At 37.1% G+C, this 24841-nt stretch overlaps 2 protein-coding genes across 2 annotated transcripts in view; one reads left to right on the top strand and one right to left on the bottom strand.

Moving 5' to 3' along the window:
• The window catches only part of LOC131693338 (uncharacterized), a 105614-nt gene that overhangs the window by 11019 nt on the left and 69754 nt on the right, over positions 1-24841 (top strand). The window lies entirely within an intron of this gene.
• The window catches only part of LOC131676592 (parkin coregulated gene protein-like), a 38026-nt gene that overhangs the window by 3939 nt on the left and 9246 nt on the right, over positions 1-24841 (bottom strand). Inside the window, exon 3 of the mRNA XM_058955736.1 lies at positions 11776-11887. Within this exon, the coding sequence (XP_058811719.1) occupies positions 11776-11887 (112 nt within the window). The remainder of the gene's footprint in view (positions 1-11775; positions 11888-24841) is intronic.

Here is a 24841-nt window from a genome sequence, read left to right as displayed (position 1 = left end):
ATAAAAATACCTTCGAACACTGTTAACGCTAAAATTCAAAAACAAAAAAATTATATCTAAAAATAAAAATTTAAGGAGTTCATCATAGAAAACGTCCCATAACTCGATTGCTTCGAGTGACAGAGACAACATGTCGTCAACAAAATTTATAAAAACACGTTCCTGTACAACTTTGTCGAAGACGGTCGAGCGATATCTCTTTCGGTTTAAAATTTACTATGATCATTTTTTTAACCCTTTCATTTTTTTAACCCTTTCATGCCCAACTTTTTTCTAGTGTATGTAGGGTTTCAAAACAATTTTTCCTTGAAAACGGCGGGGTCAAGAAACACGAAAAGCCTATTTTCATAAAGATAGGTGCTTCCATGGCAGTGCTAGAAGCTGGTCAATTTTTACCTTCTAATGCTCAATACAATTCTCCTAGAATAATTACAATAGTTCAATAACGTGGAAAACGTAGCCAACGACAGTCTAAATTGATAAGTTTTATCAGTTTTCAATAACATTGCACCATAACGAAGATATATGAAAAAACCTGTTTTAATCCACCTAGCGGTGCAATTGTGCCTTTCTCAATCATGAACACGTGAATGTTTGCGTTGTTAATATTCATTAAAAGCTTTCAAATGAATATTTTACATTTTATTATTATACATGACATGACAAATATACAAGAAAATCTATTCTATTCGAGTTCTAAAATTTTGTAAAAGATAAAACAGCTACATTAATATTAAATTGAAAAAAGGTACGAAATCGGCAGTCCCAAAAAGTCGATTTTCATAAAAAAAAATTTTTTCGAGATAACATAAAATCTCGACGTTTCATGCATTTTAAAGATGTTTGGCATCAAAAACGAATTTGATTTCTGAAATTTCATGGGGTCCCCCCTTTGAAAAAAAAATTTAGTTCCGGCTTATATGGGAATTTCATATGTGACCGGATGGATTAGTCTATATTTCCGGACGTATCAAAGCGATCCGTACGAAATTTCATAGACATCTGTGGGGATAATGTAGCTATCATTTGGGACTAAGTTTGTAAAAATCGGCCCAACCATTTCCGAGAAACTGATATGAGTTAGCTAGTTTTGAAAGATGGCCGCTTTTCCCGGGCACTTCCGGAACCGTCTATGGTGGTCAATGTAGTCAACGAAAGTTTGGTTGGCCGTCGGTGACCTAGAACAGCAAATTGAAGTTGTTTGAGAGACATTTTAGCGAAATTTTTACCTTTTTTGCTTTCATCGGAGTATCGGTTTGAATCGCAATTTGCTATGTGATCGCAAGCCACAACCTGTAACTCCGGAACCGGAAGTCAGATCGGGATGAAATTAAATAACCATTTACGAAGGCGCAACACCTTTCATTTGAGACTAAGTTTGGTTGAATCGGTCTAGCCATCTCCGGGAAACCGATGTGACTGTTATTCTGAATTTGGATACTTCCGCCGGGGCTTCCAGAACCGATGATGGTGGCCAATGGGGCCAAAAAGACTTTGAATGGATGTTAGTGACCTAATACTACAAATCGAAGCAGTTGTGGTCATATTTTGGAAAAATTTTCACCTTTATACATTCATTGCAGAATTTATTAAAATCGACATTTTCTGCGTGATCGTGCTCACCACCCTGTAATTCCGGAACCGGAAGTCGGATCCATCAGAAATTCAATAGCAGCCTATGGGAACGTTGTATCTTTCATTTGAGACTAAGTTTGTCAAAATCGGTTCAGCCAGCTCTGAGAAAAATGAGTGACATTTTTGGTCACATACACACACAGACGCACATACACACACATACATACATACACACATACATACACACGCTCAGACATTTGCCGAACTCGACGAACTGAATCGAATGGTATATGCCACTCGGCCCTCCGGGCCTCCGTTAAAAAGTCGGTTTTCAGAGCAATTGCAATACCTTTCTATTGAGAAAGGCAAAAATTTTACCTTTTTACATTCATCGCAGAATTCGTTAGAATCGAGATTTGCTGCGTGATCGTACGTATCACCCTGTAATTCAGGAACCAGAACTCGGATCCACACAAAGTTCAACAGCAGCTGATGGACCTTCCATTTAAAATCAAGTTTGTCAAAATCGGTTCAGAAAATTCCGAGAAACCGATGTGGACAAATCAACAAATTTTGTTTTGTAACCATACTCTTCAACTCGTAATCCGGAACAAGATGTCGGTTGAAAATGAAATTCAATAGCAACCTATGAGAATAGTATACCTTTCATTTGAATCTTAGTTTCTAAAAATCGGTTCAACCATCTCCGAGAAACCGATGTGGACATTTTGTTAACAAATCCGCACATACACACACATACATACATACATACATACATACATACATACATACATACATACATACATACATACATACATACATACATACATACATACATACATACATACATACATACACACAGATATTTTGCGATCTCGGCGAACTGAGTCGAATGTTATATGAGACTCGGCCCTCCGGGCCTCGGTTAGAAAATCGGTTTTTGAAGCAATTGCATAACCTTTCTATATGAGAAAGGCAAAAGAATAATATTTAATTAGCTTAATAAGCATGAGTTCAATGTTATCTTCATGTGATTATAATTTGGAAAGGTTGGTGGAATGGGTTTGAACGTGTAGGGAATGGGGGGTTAGTAGAGTGGGAGTGGAGGATGCGTCAGAAATCCTTCATCTTATTTCGGTATACGGGATGGATGAAGGAAATGCGGGCGTGAGGGTGGTCCAAAGGGAGGGGAGTGATGAAGGAGGGAGGTGTAAGGGCAAGACGGGGGGGGGGGGGGGGGGGGGCGGCGACGCAATACTCAACTGCATATTTTGCCTTCCATTTGAGACTTGGTTTGAGAAAATCGGTTCAGTCATCACCGAAGAACCGATTTGACTTTAATTGTGGAATATGCCCGGAATTCCGGACTTCCGAAATCGTCGATAGTGGACAATATATTCAAAGAATGTTTGATTGGCAATCAGTGATCTAGATCTGCGATTAGAAGTAATTTGGTGACCATTTCAATAGTTTTTAGCCTCTGAGGTATTACGATTGTACCGATTTATATGGGAAATTCCAGTGTATCCTTACTAACACCCCTGTAACTCCGGAAGCAAGAGTCAGAACCGAATGAAATGCAGCAGCAGTCAATGGCATTACTGTATCTTTCATTTGAAATCAAGTTTGTAAAAATCGGTAGAGAATTCGTTGGGGAATGGGTGTGATATTAGCTTAGGAACTTGGCGGGTTCCCCTGGGGCGTCATGAACCGTCATAGGTGGCCAATGTGGTCAAAGCTGCTTTGATTGATCATTAGTGATCCAGACCCGCAAACTAGAGTAATGTTACATCAATTTTAATATGTTTTACATCATTTGAACATCATGGTGGTACCAGTTTATATGGGAATTTGCTGTGTGACCGCACTCTTCAACCCGTAACTCCGGAACCGGAAGTCGGATCAACTAAAAATTCAATAGCAGCTTATGGGAGCGTTATACCTTTCAGATGAAACTAAGTTTGTGAAAATCGGTTCAGCCATCTCTGAGAAAATTGTGTGAGTTTAAATGACACACACACACATACACACACACATATACACACACACATACATACACACACAGACATTTGCCGATCTCGACGAACTGAATCGAATGGTGTATGACACTCGGCCCTCCGGGCCTCGGTTAAAAAGTCGATTTTTACAGTGATTGCATAGCCTTTCTTTATATGAGAAAGGCAAAAATATTTTCCGTCGTCAACGACTGTCCCTGGCAGCACTGCTCCATCGGAATCCAATCAGACTAATTGCAATAACTTCAGTTCTAGAGCTGATCCTTGTAACTTTTATTACTCAAATTAAAGGCAATAATCACATTAAAGAGCCTTACTTGTTTTTGTTAGCAAATCTCGCCTCAATCAAAAGTTATAGCTGTTTAAAAACCTGTTTTAATCCACCTAGAGGTGCAATTGTGCCTTTCTCATTTCTCCAAACTATGATTTAATAGCTGGTTCGTACAATATAACTTTATGGAAATGTCTTTCATTCTTATTACACTTGGTAAGTATATATAAGAGCACCTTTTTGCATTCATCGCGGTATCGGTTTGAATCGGAGTTTTCTATGTGATCGACCTCCACAACCCGTAACTCCGGTGCTGGAAGTCGGATGGAGATGGAATTTAATATCAGTTTCTGGGGACGCAACACCTTTCATTTGAGACTAAGTTGAGCAAATCTAGCCATTTTCGAGAAACCAATATAACCGTTATTCTGACTTTGGATGCTTCCGGATCCGTCGATGGTGGTCAGTGTGGCCAAAGAGACTTTGAATGACTGTTGGTGACCTAGATCTACAAATTCAACAGTTGTGTTTACATTTTGGAAAAAAAATCACCTTTTTACATTCATCGCAGAATTCGTTAGAATCGGGATTTGCTGCGTGATCGTACGTATCACCCTGTAATTCAGGAACCAGAACTCGGATCCACACAAAATTCAACAGCAGCTGATGGACCTTTCATTTAAAATTAAATTTGTCAAAATCGGTTCAGAAAATTCCGAGAAACCGATTTGGAAAAATCAACAAATTTTGTTTTGTAACCATACTCTTCAACTCGTAATTCGGAACAAGATGTCGGTTGAAAATGAAATTCAATAGCAACCTATGGGAATATTATACCTTTCATTTGAATCTTAGTTTGTAAAAATCGGTTCAGCCATCTCCGAGTAACCGATGTGGACATTTTGTTAACAAATCCGCACATACACACACATACATACACACATACACATACACATACATACATACACACATACATACACACAGATATTTTGCGATCTCGGCGAACTGAGTCGAATGTTATATTAGACTCGGCCCTCCGGGCCTCGGTTAGAAAGTCGGTTTTTGGAGCAATTGCATAACCTTTCTATATAAGAAAGGCAAAAGAATAATATTTAATTAGCTTAATAAGCATGAGTTCAATGTTATCTTCATGTGATTATAATTTGCAAAGGTTGGTGGAATGCGTTTGAACGTGTAGGGAATGGGGGTTTAGTAGAGTGGGTGTGGAGGATGCGTCAGAAATCCTTCATCTTATTTCGGTATACGGGGTGGATGAAGGAAATCTGGGCGTGAGGGTGATCCAAGAAGAGGGGAGTGATGAAGGAGGGAGGTGTAAGGGCAAGGTGGGGAGGGGGGGGGGAAGGGGCGGCTACGCAATACTCAACTGCATATTTTGCCTTCCATTTGAGACTTGGTTTGAGAAAATCGGTTCAGTCATCACCGATGAACCGATGTGACTTTAATTGTGGAATATGCCCGGAATTCCGGACTTCCGGAATCGTCGATAGTGGACAATATATTCAAAGAATGTTTGATTGGCAATCAGTGATCTAGATCTACGATTAGAAGTAATTTGGTGACCATTTCAATAGTTTTTAGCCTCTGAGGTATTACGATTGTACCGATTTATATGGGAAATTCCAGTGTATCCTTACTAACACCCCTGTAACTCCGGAAGCAAGAGTCAGAACCGAATGAAATTCAGCAGCAGTCAATGGCATTACTGTATCTTTCATTTGAAATTAAGTTCGTAAAAATCGGTAGAGAATTCGTTGTGGAATGGGTGTGATATTAGTTTAGGAACTTGGCGGGTTCCCCGAGGGCGTCATGAACCGTCATAGGTGGCCAATGTGGTCAAAGCTGCTTTGATTGATCATTAGTGATCCAGACCCGCAAACTAGAGTAATGTTACATCAATTTTAATATGTTTTACATCATTTGAACATCATGGTGGTACCAGTTTATATGGGAATTTGCTGTGTGACCGCACTCTTCAACCCGTAACTCCGGAACCGGAAGTCGGATCAACTAAAAATTCAATAGCAGCTTATGGGAGCGTTATACCTTTCAGATGAAACTAAGTTTGCGGAAATCGGTTCAGCCATCTCTGAGAAAATTGTGTGAGTTTAAATGACACACACACACATACACACACACATACACACACACATACATACACACACACAGACATTTGCCGATCTCGACGAACTGAATCGAATGGTGTATGATACTCGGCCCTCCGGGCCTCGGTTAAAGAGTCGATTTTTACAGTGATTGCATAGCCTTTCTTTATATGAGAAAGGCAAAACGTTGTTGTCCACAAACAACATGGGCATGAATGGGTTAATATTGTCAAAAATGGTGCTTTTTGCACACAGACATAGTAAAATATGTTAAATCGTTATTTTGAATAGTTTTGACTCCAATGAATTATGTACCTCAAAACGCTGCAGCGGCTGCTCATTCAGTGAGCTATTTGCGTACGTAGGACTTAAAGTAAACTTTAAATAATTTTGCTAAAATTCGAAGAATTTTCAAAAGCTGTATAGCTCTAATATATTAGAGTATTGATGACAATTATCGGATGTATATAGAACTTTCTTAAATCTCACGACTAAAACGCTGCTGAAGCATAAAACTTGATGAGGAGAGCAGTTAATCCAGAATATTTTTTTTACTAAAATGCAAAAGTTGCTCGCAAAATACCATGTTTGTTTTTTTTACGATTGTGCCGATTTTGGAATACTTTCTTCAAATCAACAACGTTTAAATACAAAATATACAACAAAATAAATAAAAAGATTCAGTGATTCCGATACATTCTATCGAAATAAACCTATGAAATACCAAACACTTTTTGTACCACGTTAACCTAGTAACACCAACCGTAAAATGAACCGGAACTCCTGCTTGTTTCAGCTAGAATTCCGGCTCCAATGACACAGCCCATTCTAATTAGAATTGATTGCGTCACTGCAGCCGTAATTCTGGCAGAACCCAACCGGAACTCCGGCGGATTGTACTGGGAATATGGATTCTCTACACTCGAAACATTCCAAAATAATTGGTACCGGTTTTACAGTGTCCGAATTGTGCACAGAATTTGATGTACCCAATGACAGGAATATTCCATGAATTTCTTTGGTCTCTTTTCACGAAAGCCGGAATATTATTCATGAATCCTATAATTCATCGTGAACTAGTTCATGATTCCTAATATATCAGTCACGATTCAATATCCGTATTCGTGAAATACGCAAGATCATAAAACATTCATGAATACGTGAACTGATCCATGATTTCTGGCGAATTAGTCACAACTCACTGATTCATGATTCCTAGTGACTGACCATTCGTGCCCGTTAAACAGTTCACAATATCATAAAATATTGTTCATGTATTCGGGATCTGGTTCATGATTCCTAGCATAATTTTCATGCTCGTGAAATAATTCACAAAATCATAAAATATTCATGGATTCGTGAACTGATTCACGAACTATCATAAATGCTTGTGATATTTAAAACACATCCGTAATCATTTTCAATTTCATAAAACTCTGCACTATTTCTCAAAATCTGAGTTTTTCCATGAAATATGATATACAGGGTGTTTGGTTCATGGTTAAGAATCTCTCGGGGGGTGATAGACTGCCATATATGAAGAAAAAAATTGTTCAACACATACCATCAAATCTCAACCGTTACAGAGTTACTGAACTTTTTGTGTAAAAAACTTATTTGTCTTAAAATACCTCTAACTTTAAAAGTATACTTTGTATTTTAAATGTTTTAGTTCCATTCGAAAGGTGAGAAAATTTCGCATTGAGTGATGCCCTCACATGTTTCAGCTAGTGAGTTTAAGTAGCCATTTCAAAGTAATTTATTGAAAATTAAACAATTTTAAACGATTTTTTGTTCATTTCTTGAAAATCCTAATAGTTAACCTTATCATTTTGATAATTCAGATTGTTAGTCTTGATGAGCTGCCTTATTCGTTCTTTGACATGATACACTTACCTCTTCTTATTTTCATGATTTTGGGTTATTCAACTTGGATATTTTTATCGCATTTTCACTAGTACCAGCTCTAATTGAAAAATTATGGCACTCATTGTACTTTTCTTCTTTTCATTCGAAAGCCAGGAAAATTTTACAGTGAAAAATGTATTAATACCTTTCAGTTAAGTGAATTTAGTATTCTTTTAAAAGTAAATTAGTTTAAAGTTAGTGCTATTATTAGCATTTTCGTTAATTTTCTTAAAATAGTAAATAATAAACATCACCATTATTATCATGGAAATAATGTATTTTAGCAAGTTCTACAGTTCTTTCTTTGACTCCATTCAATTATCTCTTTTGGTTTCGACGCAAAATCGTTTTTATCACATCGTTTCATATGCAAAAATAATGATTTCGAACCCACTACATTTGTGGCGAGCTCTTGCTGTGTTAACTATTAAATAGCAGCAAAATGAAAAGAGATATAGACAAAGTGTCTAATAAAAAGTTATAGAGAACATTAAGGGGCATCAAATGAACAATAGTAACGATAAATTTTGTTGATTAATAAGTAGAATAATTAAAAAACTCTTCAAAAAACACAAATTTTGAGTAATTTCGTTAGTAAAAAATCATTTAGTACACTTAACTAAAAGATATTTGTACATACACTGATAGAACATTTTCTCAGCTTTCCAATGAAATCTTGTAAATAACGATATAAATCATATTTTTTAGATTAGAGTCTTTTAAGCACTTGCAAGTCGGTTACAGGAAAAGTATAGTAATGAAATTACAAAGAAATGAGAAGAGATAGAAATCTGACGTCCAAGAACAAATTATGAATCGTCCTAAAACCCAACGTTTGGATAATGGATATTGCTATAATCATACTTCATTATTTCGAGAAAATTAGCAAAAACCTCCTCAAAAACACTAACTTTTAACTACTTTACAGCTAAAAGGCAATTAAAACTAATTACTTAAAAAATATGAGAACACCATTCAATAGGAAATTTTCTCACCTTTCGAATGGAACTAAAACATTTAAAATACAAAGTATACTTTTAAAGTTAGAGGTATTTTAAGACAAATAAGTTTTTTACACAAAAAGTTCAATAACTTTGTAACGGTTGAGATTTGATGGTATATGTAGAACAATTTTTTTCTCCAAATATGGCAGTCTATCACCCCCCGAGAGATTCTTAACCATGAACCAAACACCCTGTATGTAGTCCACCTTCTAGGGACTAGTAACAGGTGCGATGAGCAGATAAAGGAAAACTATTAAGTTTTCGAACATCGTTATTCATTTGATAAGGTTCAAAATGATTTCAAGCCAGAAAACGAAAGATGCTCTGAGCACAAGAGCCACAAATCGTGTTCGTGATGTAGCTCACAAAACAAGATATCGCGAATCAGTTACGTTTTTATGAACCAAACAATATTGTCCCGTTACTCCGAGTAAAAAATCCGATAGTAATTATACTTGAATCACATTACTTCATCGTATCGAAAGTGAGCTCAAGTATGAAATATCACGATAACGTGCAAATAAATTACGAAAATTGTGACAAAGATGCTGAAATCATAAGCATAAATTATACTAAGCATCACTAAAATATCAAAAATCGTGAAAATGATCCTGAACTCAAATCATTCTACTTGCGACTAAAATATCACGATAACGTGAATAGAAATTGCGGAAATCGTGACTGCGATCCTGAAATCATGAACATAAGTCACACTACTATGCCAGAAAAAACTCGTGAAAGAAATGACACGAAAACGTGAATATAAATTACGAATATCGTGACTAAAGCCCTGAACTTATGAACATAAATCGTGCTACAATCTAGCGTGATGAGAAATTATGAAAATCGCAACCAAGCTTCTGAAAACATGAACATCGTTTTACTTGATATACTATAAATCAGTAATCCCCGAAGCATGAACAAGAATTATAACAAATACTAAACTGTTTAGTCTAAACATGTCCAGGGAACAACCAAAGTAACTAAATCACACATTACAATTGACGCTGTGTACATTTTTGTGCGAACTGGTTGTTTTGAAAATACACATAGTTTTATGAATACAAGGTTGATTATTCATAATTTCAAGAACTTGGTCACGATTTTCGTAAATCGTTCAGTTCACGAAATCGTGAAAAATTAAAAAAATGTTCGTGAATTTATGAAGGGATTTTTTTCCGTGTATTAACTTGTATTTCAACATAATTAATGTACCAGTATTCGTCTAAGCCCTAAGATACAAAAAAATCTGGCAGATGGCTTGGAAAAGTTTCCTCTTTCGAATTCCCAAAGCATAGAATTTATTCTGTTTTACGTTTGATTCACTTTTCACTGCCTTCAGATCAAATTTAAGTCAAACTTTAATAAAAAGTCTTCAAGGATGCTTAGAAGAAACCATTCCTTTCTGCAGCAGATAGCTGAAACCGTAAAAACCCCTCCCCACATATTTTCAGCATTCCTCCCAATTTCAATAACCCACCGTCGCTGCATTCTTTTATTCTCTCGGTACTTTGAAGAACAACAGGTGTCCACGCCGTGAAAATTCCATTAGATCCCGACAAAGAAATCATTCGTTTCCGGCCAGCTAGAGTGCAAGGGAGGCGAAACACTCGACGGTGGGGATTTTTTTAATTTAATTTCTTATCTCATTCCCCCTCACCATCAATCACATCAACCGGAGGTGGAAATGGTGCGGAAATGCCGCAAAAAAAGGTGGATCACAACGGAAAAACCCGTAGAACAACGGGCTTCATCACGCAAGAGTAATTAAATATTTCCGTTCTCGGGCGGATTTTGGCGAGCACCGAAGGAGACGGAAAAAGTCATCAACGTCGTGGATGGTCCTTTTCATTTTGCTGTATTGGCTGCCACCTGTCACCACAGCAGCGAGCCTTCGTCGGCGCTGTTTTCTAGTTGGCGAACGAGTCTAATTGAAAGGAAATTTATTTAATCCGTAGACTGAATCACACAGTTGCACAACCATTACCTATAAATTCCTACCTGTGTCACGTTGTCTGAAGGCGTTCTCGCCTACTGCGATCAAAGATTTATCAACAGTTGGTTTAGTGGGGCTTGACTTTCCATACCACGAATAGAGTTTAGTACGATTTATACTATACGTCACCGGTACAGCACGTCAATGGAACGTCAAAATTAGTTCCATACAGTTAACCCTTAAAGGCGCAAAGCAATTTTTTTCAAATTTTCTGCAAATTGTCTAACAGTTTTAATACGTTACTATGATAATTTTGAGACGGTTTTAGCAATGTTGTTTTAAAACAACATTGCGCATTTAAGGGTTAAATGGTGGTATTCACCCGCAACATGAACGGCACGAAGCGGTGACTTCACGTTGACATTCTTTTCCGTTGGCGGAAGCTGATGTACCGTCTGAATTGGGCTTTTCGCAGGATTCCGCATTAAACATTGAAACTAGGTTGTCTAAAGCTTGTTGTGCAAATGTTTTCAATTCAAATTTACTTTCGGTTAAGTTGGATCCAGAGTTTAACCTGTCAATCTGTCATAGCTAAGCACCCGTTTCCAAGCCTATCTATGGCTATGTTTTTAGTTACCAGTCGGTGCCAGAGTTTAACTAACAACTTCCAGATTAGCCACGTTACAGATTGGCTCGTAATTCGAACCAACAGATGCTGCCCAGTTCCATCCTGACGATTAATTGATTATGTACTGCCCATACTGCTGCGTAGGCAGTTACAAACTGGCTTCAATTAAACCCCCGTCGGCAGAATCGATCCCAACTGTAAAATAATAATGTTTCTCTCGGTCGATGGACAGCTGTGGTACGGTGGTACGTCCTTTAACCAGTACAACCCGAAGCAAGGATAGTCAAATAGATAGAACGAGAGAGCACAACTTACCCGCTTGCACCAGCTGCTGGAGGGCCCTCATTGTGGCTATTATAACGTCCGGATCTTTCGAATTCAGGGCTCGTTTCGCTGGCAATATCAGCATTGGCAGGCAGCACAGTAACTGCAACCGTTTCGAATGATATTCGGTGGTCAACGGGAACCGGATCCAGGAGTGCAGCGTCCACCGAGAATGACACAGAACAAGTAGAAGAAGAAACACACACAAACACAGACATCGTTAGTTGGAAATGGTAACAACGGTACATGAACGGATAAGAACTGTTTCGGTTTCCTGCGGCTGTGCGGAGATCAGTGTGTCGATGTTATATACCTCACTAGTTTGCAAAATGTGGTTTCGTTCGAAGTTGAATCATAAACAGACACATTTGATTGAAGATAGTGTCTGAAAGTTAAACCTCTTGAATGAGACTAATGAACCTATCCTCAGCAGCGTTCCTTAATAGTTAGGCTGCAATATCCCAAATAGACAAGCGTGCAAATCACCGGGGTCGTACAGAAAAACAACAACCCGGAAGATAGGTTCGGTTGGTCGGTCGAATTGGCATTTTCCATTCACTGAACACATTAAGTCAACCGGAAGCAATGATTTTAATTACACCACGATTCAAACGGCAACCGATTTGCTTTGCGTATTACCAACGGTACCGGAAAGTTTATTTACGTTTTCGAACCCGAACTCCACCGGTGGGCCCAGCAGAGTACGATTGCTGGAAAGCGCTTTCACATCGAGCTCCATCCTTGAGCGGAGAGACTAATCTAAAAGGAAAATATCTTCCAGCCGAACTCACTTGATTAAACATTAATTGATTCGTTGCGCCATTGTCTCTAATCAACGAAGTCGAACGCCAACACCTCCACCATTATTGTTATTATTTTTATCAAAATTCTCTTCGTTACTGCCTCGTACATGTAATTATCTTCAAAGCAAATTTAGCAATGAGGAAAGTGTGTCTTTTCGCCGAACATTCTTCCGACGCACAGTGGAGTAACCGGAGGAAAAATTTGGACGATTTTTTTTATAGTTTTTCTATACTAAAGATGATTTTTCAAGCAAACTCTATACTCCTTATATGTACTCATTTACACTACCCATTATAATTCCAATTCCGCGTTATAATTCCAATTCCTTCCGTCCTATTGGTGTTTTTTTTTCCATTATAAGCCATTGGTTAGAAATATCGCTAAAAATCGAGTGCAATCCGTAAAGTAAGCAGACAAGTCTACCTACCGCTTTGTTGCTAATCCACTGCGCATATAGTGTAGAATCGAGAGTGAGAGCGACAGATTTGAAAACAACGAAACGGGACCGACCGCCAATTATCATGGATGCCAAAAGCAATCGCCATTTTTCGAAAAATGAATCCTGCGATATATCCGAGGAATTTTCCGATTTTACATTGTCGGAAAGTTCGTGGATTTTCTCATCATCGCACAGTGGGAAAAAATGGACCCAAAACGCGACTTTTTTTGAAAAGGCTGGATGTCGTTTACCAGGTAAGGTTTTTCTTATGTAAAAAGGGCTGAAAAATTGATTGCTAGTATTTACAACGACCGCACGGTACGCTATCATGCCCGTTTTGCCCCAATTCTCCTTTTCGTTTGAGTTTATTTTCAAAACTGAATATATAACTCGAAAGAAAGTTGGAAACGGCTGACAAAAATTGTTATTTCTTATGTAAAAAAGTCCGGAAAATCGATTGAAGACATTTAGAATCATCTCACGAAGCGTATACACCCATTATACCCCAATTCTCCGCAAAACTAAAGTTTGAAGTTTATCCTGGCTCTATATTTCGGTAAAAGGCTATATGCGGCTGATCAAAAGTGATGATTCCTATGTATAAAAATCCAGGTTATCGTTTGAATATAGTTAGACTGGTCGTCCGAAACTTATGTACCCGTTTTACCCCAATTCTTCCCATAACTCAAGTATAAAGTCAAACCAGGCTCTACATTTTAGAAAGAAGCTGAATGCGGTTGATCAAAAGTAGTATTTCTAATGCAAAAAATTCTGGAAAATCGATTGAAGATAAACAGAATGGCCGCATGAAACATGTGTACCCGTTTTACCCCAAATCTTCCCATATCTCAAGTGAAAAGTTAAACCTGACTGTGCTTCTCGAAAAGAGGCTGCTGGTGGCTGATCAAAAGTAGTAATCCTTATATAGAAAAATCCGGGGAATCGGTTGAAGATAGTTGGAATAGCCGCACGAAACGTTTGTATCCGTTTTACCCCAATTATTTACATAATACAAGCGTGGTGACACACCTTACTCAATATTTCAGAAAGAAGCAGAAAGCGGTTGATCAAAACTATTTTTTTATGCCAAATAATCCAGGCAATCGATTGAAGGTAGTTCGAATGACCGGACAAAACACGTGTATCCGTTTTACCCCAACTTCTTCCCATAGCTCAAGTGTGAGGTTAAACCTGGCTGTACTTCTCGGAAAGAGGCTGAATGCGGCTGATGAAAAATAGTAATTCTTATGTACAAAATTCCGGGCAATCGATTTGAGATAGTTAGAATATCCGCGCAAAACGTGTATACCCGTTTTACCCCAATTCTACCCATAGCTCAAGTGTGAGGTTAAACCTAGCTCTGCTTCTCCGAATGAAGCTGAATGCGGCTGATGAAACGTAGCAATTCCTATGTAAAAATTTCCGGGAAATCGAATGAAAATAGAATGACCGTACGAAACGTGTATACCCGTTTTACCCCAATTCTTCACATAATGTATGTGTGAAGTCATACCTTACTCATTATTTCAGCAAGAGGCTGTAAGCTGCTCACCAAAGTAGTTTCTCTTGTGTAAATCAGTTCAGGGAATCGATTGAAAATACTTGGAATGACCGCACGAAACGCGTTGACCCGTTTTACCCCAATTCTGTCCCTTATACTTGTGTGTGATTATACTTACCCAACATTTCAGAAAGAGGCTGAATGCGGCTGATAAAAAGTAATTTTTTATGTTAAATACTTCAGGGAATCAATTGAAGGTAGCTAGAATATCCGCACGAAACATGTGTACCCGTTTTACCCTAAGTTCCTCTGATAATTCAAATATGAAGTTAAACCTGGCTGTACTTCTCCGAAAGAGGCTGACTGCAACTGATGAAAAATAGTAATTCTTATGTACAAAAAATTCGCGTTCTGCCTGTTTTTGAAATGATGGGTAAGGTATAACTTCACACATACATTACGTTAAGAATTGGGGTAAAACGGGTATACACGTTTCGTGCGGTCATACTAGCTATCTCCAATCGACTCCCCGGAATTTTGTACATAAGAATAACTACTTTTCATCAGCCGCATTCAGCCTCTTCCCGAGAGGTACAGCCAGGTTTAACTTCACATGTGAGCTATAGGAGAAATTTGGGGTAAAACGGATACACATATTTTGTCCAGTCATTCGAACTATCTTCAATCAATTCCCTGGACTATTTAACATAAAAAGGTACTTTTAATCAGCCGGTTTCAGCCTATTTCGGAAATAACGAGTAAGATATTACTTCACACATACATTATGTGAATAATTGGGGTAAAACAGATACAAACGTTTCGTGCGGTCATTCCAACTATCTTCAACTGATTCTCCGGATTTTTCTACATAAGAATTACTACTTTTCATCAGCCGCATTCAGCCTCTTTCCGAGAAATACAGCCAGGTTTAACCTCACACTTGAGCTATGGGAAGAAGTTGGGGTAAAACGGATACACGTGTTTTGTCCGGTCATTCGAACTACCTTCAATCGATTTCCTGGATTATTTGGCATAAAAAATAGTTTTGATCAACCGCTTTCTGCTTCTTTCTGAAATATTGAGTAAGGTGTATCACCACGCTTGTATTATGTAAATAATTGGGGTAAAACGGATACAAACGTTTCGTGCGGCTATTCCAACTATCTTCAACCGATTCCCCGGATTTTTCTATATAAGAATTACTTCTTTTCATCAGTCACCTTCAGCCTCTTTCCGAGAAGCACAGTCAGATTTAACTTTTCACTTGAGATATGGGAAGATTTGGGGTTAAACGGGTACACATGTTTCATGCGGCCATTCTAACTATCTTCAATCGATTTCCCAGAATTTTTTGCATAAGAAATACTACTTTTGATCAACCGCATTCAGCCTCTTTCTGAAATGTAGAGCCTGGTTTGACTTTATACTTGAGTTATGGGAAGAATTGGGGTAAAACGGGTACATACGTTTCGGGCGACCAGTCTAACTATATTCAAACGATAACCTGGATTTTTATACATAAGAATCATCACTTTTGATCAGCCGCATATAGCCTTTTACCGAAATATAAAGCCAGGATTAACTTCAAACTTTAGTTTTGCGGAGAATTGGAGTAAAATGGGTGTATACGTTTCGTGAGATGATTCTAAAAGTCTTCAATCAATTTTCTGAACTTTTTTACATAAGAAATATCAATTTTTGTCAGCCGTTTTCAACTTTCTTCCGAGTTATACATTCAGTTTTGAAAATAAACTCAAACGAAAAGGAGAATTGGGGCAAAACGGGTATGATAGCGTACTTTACGGTTATTTTAAATACTTGCAATCGATTCCCCAGACATTTTTACATAAGAAGTATTCATTATTGATTACAACACTTAGCCTTCTATCAAGCTATTGAGTAAAGTCGCGTTTTTGATACTTTTTTCCCACTGTGCATCGGATGAAGAGAAGAATTGTATGTATTTAAGCGGCAGAAACAAATAAAACGAGTATATACACAAGTACTTCAACATTGTACATGTTTTACATATTGTGTTCAAAGAGAGTGCACCAAGAGCCATCAAATTTTTTTGTTAGGATTCCGTAAGTTCATTGTGGTGTATTCTTCCCAATTATTATCACGTGAATAAGTTGAAAAAATGTAGTGAAATTGATCTTATATAATGCTGGCAGAGTTAGAGTTAAACTAATTACTATCCACTGCCTTGTTATAAATTTATCTGAAGCAACGAACTTTTAAGGTAGTCAGAATCACTTGATTGAAAATTTTCAAATTATATTATTACACATACACACCAGCGCCGCGTGGTAACATCGTACCGAGCTATCTCATCCACATGACCATTTTCTTTTGAGCAACTTTGCCGAAGAAACGAACTAAGCAGGACGTTAGGGAAACGAGATAAAATAGGTTAAAATACTCAACTGCACATGCACACTAGCGCCACGTAGCAATAATTTTTTTATCCAAATCGTTCATTTATATAAACCCCATTAGCCTTTTTTGGAACTTTTACTAAATTTTAAGGTGATTTTGCGTTGCGTTGCGAATCGTCATTGCCGGCCACAATCATCTTCACCGATACATAGGGTAGGAAATGTTGCTGTAATACCTACTTAAGGAAGGCCACCGACTCAGCGACGTTTCCATAGGTATTGCGGAGTTGAATTGAACGACAGATATAGATCTAGGATTCGCCACAAGCAGACAATGCGAATGCGTTATGTTTTTATGCGGTGGGATGGTTAGTCTTCGAGTATACGAACACTCAGAGCAAAAAATATTTAGTTATGTTTTCTTGTGTTTAAACTCAGGATAGACGGCCACTTCTTCTCTAAACTATAACAATTTGAACTACGAAACTACGAAAGAAACCCAAGAAATAATTTTGGGCCAAGAAATAATTTTTAAGGTGATTGCAAAAATAGCCCGAAATCACTTTTTACCACGCGTGCATGCGCAATACTGATTATAAAAGAAGGGGGCTGCCAATGTTTATGCTCTAGCTTCAAAAATCCATCCTAGTTTGCAGAACAGAACAGATGGCCTTAAGTGTTTCATCTATTTATTGAAATCACCCTCCACACAACTTTCAGATACATCGTCTAACTAGACACCCAGTTGGTTACTGACGAGGAGAATCCGAAACACTAAAACAAAAACCGTACTTGATGTAAGGTATGTGTCCTTATGCACAAAATAAATTGGTATCGTCCAAAATTTTCCCATTTGGGAATTTGCATAACTTTCAGAACATTTCACCATCGAATCACAAAGATGCTTTTTTGAACTATGATAACAGTTCCGCTATATTCTGAAAAAAATACACAATTTGATAAACATTGCCCAACATTTTCAAAGTGGTTTAAGAAGCGGAATTGGTAACATTCAATAGGTTTTATTACGCTATTATAGCAAGGAAGAACTAATTTTTCATACAGGATGTTTGGTTCATGATCAAGAACCTTTCGAGGGGTCATATTTGGCGAAAAAAATTGTTCTACACATACCATCCAATCTCAACCATTACAGAGTTATTAAAATTTTTGTATAAAAAACTTTTTTATCTGAAAATACCTCTAACTCGAAAAGTATACTTCGTATTTTAAATCTTTTAGTTCTATTGGAAAGGTGAGAAAATTTCCCATTGAATGGTGTTCTTTTATCGTTCAGTTAATTAGTTTTAAATACTTTTTAGTTGTAAAGTATTTAAAAGTTGTTTTTGATGAGGTTTTTGTTAATTTTCTCAAAAGATGGGTTACGATTATAGCAATATCTATTATCCAAAAGTTAGGTTTTCGGACGATTAATAATTTGTTCTTCAACATCAGATTCCTATCTCTTCTCGTTTCTTTGTAATTTGTTACTAAACTTTTCCTGGAATCAACTTGCAAGTGCTTAAAAGACTCTAATCTTAAAAATATGCTTTATATCGTTATTTCCAGGGCTTCATTGGAAAACTGAAAAAATTTCCTTTCGATGTATGTACTAATATCTTTTAGTTAAGTGCACTAAATGACTTTTTACTAGTGAAATGATTCAAAATTAGCGTTTTTTAGAGTTTTGTGATAATTTCAATTATTATTCAACTAAATTTATCGTTACTATTGTTCATTCTCTATAACTTGTTATTTGACAATTAATCTCTATCGCTTTTCATTTCGCTGCAACTTAATAGTTAACACAGCATGACCTCACCACAAATGTTGTGGGTTCGAAATGGTTGTTTTTGCATATGAAACGAGGTGATAAAAATGATTTTGCTTCGAAACTAAAAGAGATAATTGAATGGAGTCAAAGAAAGAATGATAGAGTTTGCGGAGATGCATAATTTCCTTGATAATAATGGTGATGTTTATTATTTACTATGTTAAGAAAATAACGAAAATGCTAATAATAACACTAACTTTAAACTAATTAACTTCTAAAAGAAAACTAAATGCACTTAACTGAAAGGTATTAATACATTTTTCTCTTCAAAATTTTTCTGTCTTTCGAATGGAAATAAGAAAAGGTACAATAAGTGCCATTCTTTTTCAATAAGATCTAGTATTAGAGAAAAAGAGATAAAAATATTCAGTAACTCAAACACATGAAAACAAGAAAAGATAAGTGTATCATGTCAAAGAACAAATTATGCAGCTCTTCGCGAAATGAACGAAAAATCGATCAAAATTATTTTAAATAAATTACGGTGTAAAGGTTACTTAACCTCGTTAACTGAAACATGTGAGGACATCATTCAAAGGGAAATTTTCTCACCTATCCAATAGATCTAAAAGATTTGAAATACAAAGTATACTTTTTGAGTGAGAGCTATTTTAAGATATTTTTTTTTTACATAAAATGTTCAATAACTTAGTAACGGTTGAGATTTGATAGTATGTGTAGCACGATTTTTTTCTCCAAATATGACAGTTAATCATCCCTCGAGAGGATCTTAACCATAACCCAAACACCCTGTATGATATTTTTCGTTCAACCGGAAACTACCGGAAAATCAACTATTTCAATTTTAAGCAAACTTGAAATTTTTATTCTTAGATTTAATACGCATGTTTCTATGATGCTCCGTAATCATACAACAAAACAGCACATTAAAATGATAGCTTAGTTCGAGATTTTTGACTTTATATTAAGTTTTGATTTAATTTACTCCTCTGTGCGGTGTTTGATTGGTAACTTCTTACTCAAGTGGATCTGGATTCAATCCAAGTCGAGGTCGTTCAGTATTTCTGGTGTGGCTAATATCTCGGTTTCACATAGTAGAGTTACCGTCGGTGATAGATGTGGACCGATTCAAAATTAACATAAAAAGGCGCTAAATAATTTTGGCCAAGAATTTGATCAAATTGCTTCACCGTACGACGGCCTACTGCATTGGGCGTTTGCCCACCCCCAACAAATAGTTTTGGACTTTTACGCGTCACGTTTACTTTACGCAATTCGATTTTCGGAAAAGATAAAATAAAAATTTCGCCGCAAAGTTTGAGTTGTAATAATGGGGTTTGTCTTGTGCTGAGAACCTTTTAAAGTAAATTACTTCCCTTGTGCCTTTTTTATTTTCATACTTGACAAACGGACATCTTCTAGGTGATAAGAAGATTATCATTGGAGGTAGGATTTGCAGAACACTTCTTTCGATTGCGATCGACTGAGAATTGATGGACATTTTTGGTCAATTAACATGGAATAAATTACTTGTTTAGCGGGCTGATAGGATTGCAGCCAATGGCTAAGTAGAAGTCGCCTGCCCCACAAGAAAAAAATTACAAAATCGGACTAAGTGACTGTAAGAAAGCACGCAATAAATATTGTATTGAAAAATTCTCACCCGATTTCAGACAATCTGCTTACTCATGCAAACTTACGATTGCACAGTGGTCCAGAATGTAAATTTAGCAGGAATTTTATCTTTTTGCTAAAATTAAATGACTTAGCCTTACAATATGTTTGTCAAACTTTGCATGGCCCTTTTTTGTTTAAACAGATGCTAGGGTGGTTCTAATTTTAGCAATCTTTAAAATTCAACTTTTTACGGTTTGAGATAGAGCTTTACTGTCTTCGAAGAAGATGTAAAGGAACACATTTTGGACAAATTTACTGAAGACATGCAAGCTCTAGCTTTTATAACTTCAATTGCACGAGAAATCCAAATGTAAGCTTCACGGTGTTTCTTAAAAAACGGTTTTATTTCTATAACGTTTGTAGTTTTTATTTTACAGTAAAGTACTCTTTGGACAACTTGAAGATTATTTTAGGACACATAATTTGCTTTAGGACACCCACTACTAAACTCTTTTCGTTTCAAAGTTATGAGAACTTTTATATAACAAATATAACTTTTTCAAATAGCATTATCTTCGATTAGGGCACTTAACATTAAATACCGTTGGGGGTGGGCGTAGCATAGTTGATAAATCGATTGCCTTGTACGCAGCGCACCTGGGTTCGAGTCCCGACTCCGCACATAGGGTTAGAAATTTTTCATAAGAGATTTTTCTAACCCGAAAAGGCGAATGACCATAAGGTTAAAACCTCTATAATCGAAACAAACAAAAAAAATTAAATACCGTTGCTTCCATATGAAATAGCATGCTTTGTATTATATTGTATTATCACCAATACGATATTTTTTATATCTTGCAATATTTACTCAATAAATAGTTAATTTTTAGTAAAAAGTATAGAGAAGCTAGTGGTTCGGTATATTAAGACAAATTGTTCTCCTTCAAAATATCTAAGAGTATTTCTGAAGTGATCTTAACGAAAAATCAAAACTGCAAAAGGTATACAAAGAAACCCATTTTTTAAGAAACACTCTTATTTTTTTATATATTTCTTAAAAAAGGAGAAGTACACGACAGAGTTTCAGGGTCTTCGACAAAGTTTTTTAAAATTTTATTTCTTCAATTTTCTGGAACACAGCGAAACTCCATCTCGAACCATTAAAAAGTTAATTTATTGATCTTAATAAATTTAGAACCACCCTACCCACTATTTAAAATTATAGAAAAGTATTGTAAAGTGCAATATTGCATCATGAAAACGAAACTATGTTTTTTTTATTTTGTCCACCCTGAAAGTAATTTAAACATATTACAAAGGGTTAATTCATGAAAAACCAATTTTTTAATATAACTTTTTCAGTTTTCATATTTTTCCAACCTATCGTTTTGATGTTTTTTTTTTCAGAAGCTTTTGAAGACGAACATTTTCTTCTAACACATCAAAACTTTAGTTTCTATCGTTCAAAAGATATAAGCCCTTAATAAATCAAAAATATATTATTTTAACTTAATTTTATGAAATTTAAAAAAATATCGTGTTCCCAATTTTTTGCTCAATTATAACTCTAATCATGACCTTATTTACAGTTGAAAAAGAATTATCTTTTATTTTCCTCAATTAGTTATATCGTTATCCCAAAATTTTTGGCAAAGAAGTGCTCATAATTTTTTAACGAAAGTAGTTAGATATGTGGTGCCATGAAACAAATTATTCGCCTTAAAACAGTCTTAAAGTTGTCTGTAGACTACTTCTGTTTTAAATCAATACCGCAAAAATTATTTGAATTTAACAGTTTTTTTAAGAAACACCCTAACCTTCGATTTAAAATTTGTTGTAAATGTATGACAGCTAGAGCTTACATGATTTCAGAAAACTTTTCCAAAATTTGTCATTCTACAACTTCGCTGGTCGTTTTGCTCTAGCTGGAACGTTTAAAAAGCTAATTTTATGATCTTGGTAAAATTAGAACCACCCTGACTGTTCTTTTAACAAAAAGAAGGAGCTCACAAGCTACGAAAACTTCTCCAAAGACTCAATGAGGGTAAGTTGTTTAGTTTTATTAAAATTACAAAATTTCTGCTAAATTTGCATTCTGGACCACTGTGGATTGGAGTGCCATTTTCAAGTTGCACTAGTCCTCGGCTCTTTTTTCAGAAACTTATTTCCAGATGAAGATCCGGTGATAACAATCCTGGTGCCTTAGTTAATTTGTTCAGCTCTTCCGCCAGGCTGGAATGTCAACCTTCGTCCGCGTTAGAACGCTACTTCAGAAGGGAAATATTTCACCATAATGAAATTCAAGTCAAAATAAACACCAGCTAACCTATAATGAAGCAAAATCAAGCGAAAAACACAAGACAAGAGCAAAAACTTTCAGGTTTGCTCTAGCCAAGGCCTACTTTGTCACTCCTTACATTCAAACGATACTTATCAATGTCCAATTAATGGTAATAGTACAATTTTTTCGCTTACAAACTAGAACTGGGACTAACCAACTAACATGGAACGGAATTATGAAAAAGTCGTTCTTCAACAACAAATTAAAGAGGCGCCTCGATGGCGAATAAGATCATGACCTTGCTAGCCAAAAACAAACTGTGTAGGACGTTAAAGACACCGGTGACCTGCAACCTTTCACACAATTCAATTTAATTATTTACCATTTTTCTCGTTCACTCAACCGTCGTTGCTATGCCGCGATTCGACCAACTCATCACCCAAGTCCTCTCCCAACGAAAACCCCTTCCTTCCCAAAATGCGTTCATGTCCGAGATACCATCTTGGGATTATTCCATTGAAGCTTGATCCAGCCCCCGAAAATAATACGGATAATTGCTTGAATTTTTCACCCCTAACCAACCACCCCCCCAGAGAGTGGAGCCGGAAAAATAAAAGCATGAAAAGGAAGCGAGGCAGCCGTTTAATCCGTTCACTCTTTGTTTCATGCTAACGCGCGCGCGTTTGTCTTGTCTTGACCGGCGCGCGCGAACATCCCCGCTAGGATGGAGCTGCTGGCGGTGTATAATCTTCCCCAAAACAATGACGATGTTGTCATCCAGGGGTGGTAGCGGGAAGGGGCGCGTTGAAGGCAATCTGTTTGTCGGTCGAGCTAATTTTGTGATTTCGAGCTCGAAACAATAGCGAGGGTTACGAGAAGATGAAGCAAATGGCACGTGAAAAGTGGAAAATTTGAGCACGCGAGGCGGACTTAAATCCCTCCAGCAGCGAGGGTGGTTATCAGAATTCTGATCCGGGTTTCCACAGCATTCTGGTGGTTGGTTGTCTTTGGTTGGTACCGGCGGGGTCAGATAATGATGATTATGATTGATGGTTTTGACGGGTTCTGCTTGTTCGGTACGTTCTTCTTGGATTTGGCAATTGACGGAGATTTGTTGGAGCTCGCCACGTGGGTTGATGTGGAATGTTTGAGACTATCGTGCCAGTGGGCGTGGTCATTGAGAGTGATGTAAATTAACTTGTCTACTCGATGGAGATTGATGAGGTTCGCAGAATTTTACTAGTTTTATAATCAATTGTGTCGTGAAGTTTTGATAAATTTTCGCTTATTTATACACGTTTAGGTATTTGAATTTAATTTCGCTGAATGCAAGTTTTTATCCAGAGAACCCCTTTTTCCTTAGAATAAACTATGTCGCTTCCTGACATTTGCATGTCTGGTGCGAAAAGGGATAAAGAGTGAGGGAGTGATAAAGAGAGAATGAGCAAACGGAAAAGTTTTAATTGCGACACATTTCCTCCATGATCTTGTTTAATTTCCGCTTTGTCAAAGACTCGCCGGCGACCGATAAACAGTGCGAAAACATTCCGGCACAGCCAGCGTTCTTGTCCCAATTTGCGTCGCTTATTTTACTGCTTCCTTAAACTCCCCACATAAACTTTGCAAAGCTGGTGAGTCAACTATAAATAAGTCTTGTTTCGAGGGATTCTGTTTGCGAGATAATACTGGAATCCGTGTCTGCGGGATCATGGGTTCGAATCTCACACTTTTTCGATTTTTTCGGGGTCTCAAGAAAAAATCGGACGTTCAAATATATGTGGTATAATAATACCTCCAATAATGCTAAGACTGGGTCAAGTTTCAGTTGGTAGAATAAAGCCAAATACAAAAAGTCTCATCTTACAAAGTTGACATAAACGAAGGCGGAAACTTTCGCACCGCTCCTGGAGCTCATCGTCAACAACGAGCTACTCAACGCGGCAAGGTACCGCGAGATAACGATATTTAAATACAACCAGCCGATTTACATAGAAAATATTTCTAATGAAAAGGCACCAGACCGGACGACCAACGTTTATCTACGTCAACTTAGTTGGGTGTCCCACGTCCGCTATATTCCGTCTTCCTGCAACGGTTGGGCGGATGTCACAAATCAAAACTCAGCGGTAGCTGCTCACCGTGGCTGCCTCCAGGCGACAGTTTCGTTTTTGTCCCTTCTGCGAAAATACCCCCAGCTGATTGGGTGAGTGCGGAAGAATTGTGCCTACACCACCCAGGTTTC

This window comes from Topomyia yanbarensis, chromosome 1, assembly GCF_030247195.1.
Source record: "Topomyia yanbarensis strain Yona2022 chromosome 1, ASM3024719v1, whole genome shotgun sequence".
In the NCBI taxonomy this organism is placed as follows: domain Eukaryota; kingdom Metazoa; phylum Arthropoda; class Insecta; order Diptera; family Culicidae; genus Topomyia; species Topomyia yanbarensis.
Note: the sequence above shows the minus strand (reverse complement) of the source record. Positions and strands in the feature narration are given on the sequence as shown.